Source organism: Acanthisitta chloris, unplaced genomic scaffold (assembly GCF_000695815.1).
Source record: "Acanthisitta chloris isolate BGI_N310 unplaced genomic scaffold, ASM69581v1 scaffold4851, whole genome shotgun sequence".
Taxonomy (NCBI): domain Eukaryota; kingdom Metazoa; phylum Chordata; class Aves; order Passeriformes; family Acanthisittidae; genus Acanthisitta; species Acanthisitta chloris.
In genome coordinates, this window is record NW_008655326.1 from 1 (window position 1) to 2,637 (window position 2,637).

At 45.3% G+C, this 2,637-nt stretch overlaps 1 protein-coding gene across 1 annotated transcript in view; it reads left to right on the forward strand.

The window, feature by feature from the left end:
• Window positions 1-5: 5 nt before the first annotated feature.
• Window positions 6-2,637, forward strand: part of UTP15 (UTP15, U3 small nucleolar ribonucleoprotein, homolog (S. cerevisiae)) — a gene marked incomplete at both ends in the record, with an annotated part of 5,297 nt that continues 2,665 nt past the window's right edge. The window contains 4 exons of the mRNA XM_009083841.1: window positions 6-68; window positions 447-539; window positions 625-809; window positions 2,276-2,454. Coding sequence (XP_009082089.1) covers window positions 6-68; window positions 447-539; window positions 625-809; window positions 2,276-2,454 — 520 coding nt within the window. The remainder of the gene's footprint in view (window positions 69-446; window positions 540-624; window positions 810-2,275; window positions 2,455-2,637) is intronic.

Here is a 2,637-nt window from a genome sequence, read left to right on the forward strand (position 1 = left end):
TGGTTCCGGTGTGCCCGAAGCTCGGCGAGAGGATCACGCAGGACACGGTGTACTGGCGCGGCTACAAGGTAGGAGGCGGTGCGGGCGACTGGGGCACTGCCCCGAGCGCGGCTTCTAGGAAACTTGGGACCAGATTGGGCCAAGCGGGGGAAGCTGCGGCCCCAGGATTTAGTTTTTTTTTTTCCCCGCTGCTTTCTTGCAGCTGATCAAAGTATTTTTTTAAACACGTGTGAGTGAGTTTTTTCCTGAGAATACGTCAGCGTGGGGGGGTTAGTTGGAGTGAATTGGAGTGGCTTGGCAGAAGCAGAACTCAGTATCGTTGTGTTTTGGTACTGAGTGGGGCTCTCTGTAGGAAAAGGAGGAGGAACAGTAGGCTTTATTTTGCTGTTTTCATGTTTGATGGTGTGCTTCTGTGCACTCAGCGATCCTTCCCGCCTTTATTTCAGACTCCTGTGCAGATCAAGGAATTCGGCGCAGTAAATAAAATTGACTTTTCCCCAGTCCTACCGTACAACTATGCTGTCACAGCCTCCTCAAGGGTGAGTGGCTTTTCTGAGGGTTTTTATGTGCTTCTCCGTAAGCTGGTGTTGTATGAGCAATCTTAATGCTTTCTTCTTTTGCCAGATCCACATTTATGGTCGTTACTCCCAGGAACCCATCAAAACGTTTTCTCGCTTCAGAGATGCTGCGTACGGTGCCACGTACAGAGAGGATGGTCAGCTGCTTGTGGCTGGCAGCGAGGAGAGCAGCATTCACCTCTTTGACATCAGTGGGAAGGCACCACTGAGGCAGTTTGATGGTCACACTAAGTAAGACAGCAGTGGTGATTTCCTTCTGTGCACAACCTTCTTTTCTGTATTTGCATGTCATAGACTCACAGAATGGTTTGGGCTGGAAGGGACCGTATAGATCACCTCGTTCCAACCCCCCTGCCACTAGACCAGGTTGCTCAGACCTCCATCCAGCCTGGCCTTGAACACTTTCAGGGATGGGGAATTCACAGCTTCACAGGGCAACCTGTGCTAAGGCTTCACCACTATGTATTATACACTGCATGCTATTCTGGTGCCCTCAATGTAAGAAGGACATGGAACTGTTGGAGCAAATCCAGAGGAGGCCATGAAGGTGATAAAAGGACTGGAGCATCTCCCCTGTGAGGACAGGCTGAGGGAGTTGGGGTTGTTCAGCCTGAAGAAGAGAAGATTGTGTGGAGACCTCATAGCAGCCTTCCAGTATCTAAAGGGGCCATAGGGAAGCTGGAGAAGGACTCTGTGTTAGGAACTGCAGTGACAAGACAAGGGACAATGGGTACAAATTGCAAGAGGGGAAGTTTAAGTTAGGTCTTAGGGAGAAGTCTTTCCTGTGAGGGTGGTGAGACCCTGGCACAGGTTGCCCAGGGAGGCTGTGGCTGCCCCAACCCTGGCAGTGTTCACAGCCAGGCTGGATAAAGCCTTGAGCAACCTGCTCTGGTGGGAAGTGTCCCTGCCCAGGGCAGAGGGTTGGGACTAGATGATCTGTCAGGTCCATTCCGTCCCCTAAAATTCTGTGATTATTTATATTGTATTATATTTATGTGTCTGGTTTGCATGTTGCTGTAAACCTGAGTAATACTGATCTATGTTGCTTGCAGCTGTCTTATTTAGATCTTACTGCAAAGTTGATTTTTAAATTCAAAATCGAGCGAGGTTTTAAATTCCAGATATGAATTGAGTACATAGAAGAGTAAATGCACTTTCTGTTTCAGAAACATATTGTGTAGATACAGTTCTATAACTGCCTGGCACTGATAAGCACTTTTTATTTGATGCTATTTGGAAAAGAGTTCTAAAAGTTGTCTAAACAAAAGAATGAAGAAATATGCCAGGAAGAGCAGGAATTCCTTACAAAACCAAACCAAAACAGAAAAAATGCATGATGACAGAGTGGGGCTGGGGTGGGGAAGGAGTTAGGAGTTCTGATGTTTTCTAAGGGACAGTGCAGCACACAGACCTCTAAGTAATAAAGGCAGAATTAGGAGCTTTGGAATGAGCATCTAGTAGGCTTGTAAAACATTTAAGGCATCAGTGCTCAGGTAACCATCTGTCAGTGTGACCATTTTCTGCCTGAAGTATGAAGACTAAAGTGCTTTAACTTCTAGGGTGAGGCTTTGTGTCTTCTGAGGGTAAACACTTTGCACTTTTAAGTTAGGGTGGTTTTATAAACTCTTCATACAGACTAACTCTTCTTGGAACATGGCTATGTTGTAACTTTGGATATTGTGGACTTTGTTTTCTAGGCCAGTTCATGTAGTGGGCTTCCTGTCTGATAAATACCGAATATTTTCTGGTGGTGATGATTATTTGTCAAATCTGTGGGATATTTCGAGCGCCACAGAAATCACCTCGTACAGTGAACATTCTGACTATGTGAGATGTGGCTGGGCAAGTAAAGTGAATGCAGATGTCTTTATAACAGGTTTGATTTTGGCTTTTACTTATGCTTCTTCTGGATTGAATTGAAAAAAATGCTGAGAGATAATTTTTGATACAGTAGGATCTTGTTTGTTACATTTTAATCATGGAAAATCTGTCATCCTACTCAGTCCTACTTTGTTGTTTCCTTCTGCTTCCTTTTTAAGTTTGACACTGATGTTTGTAG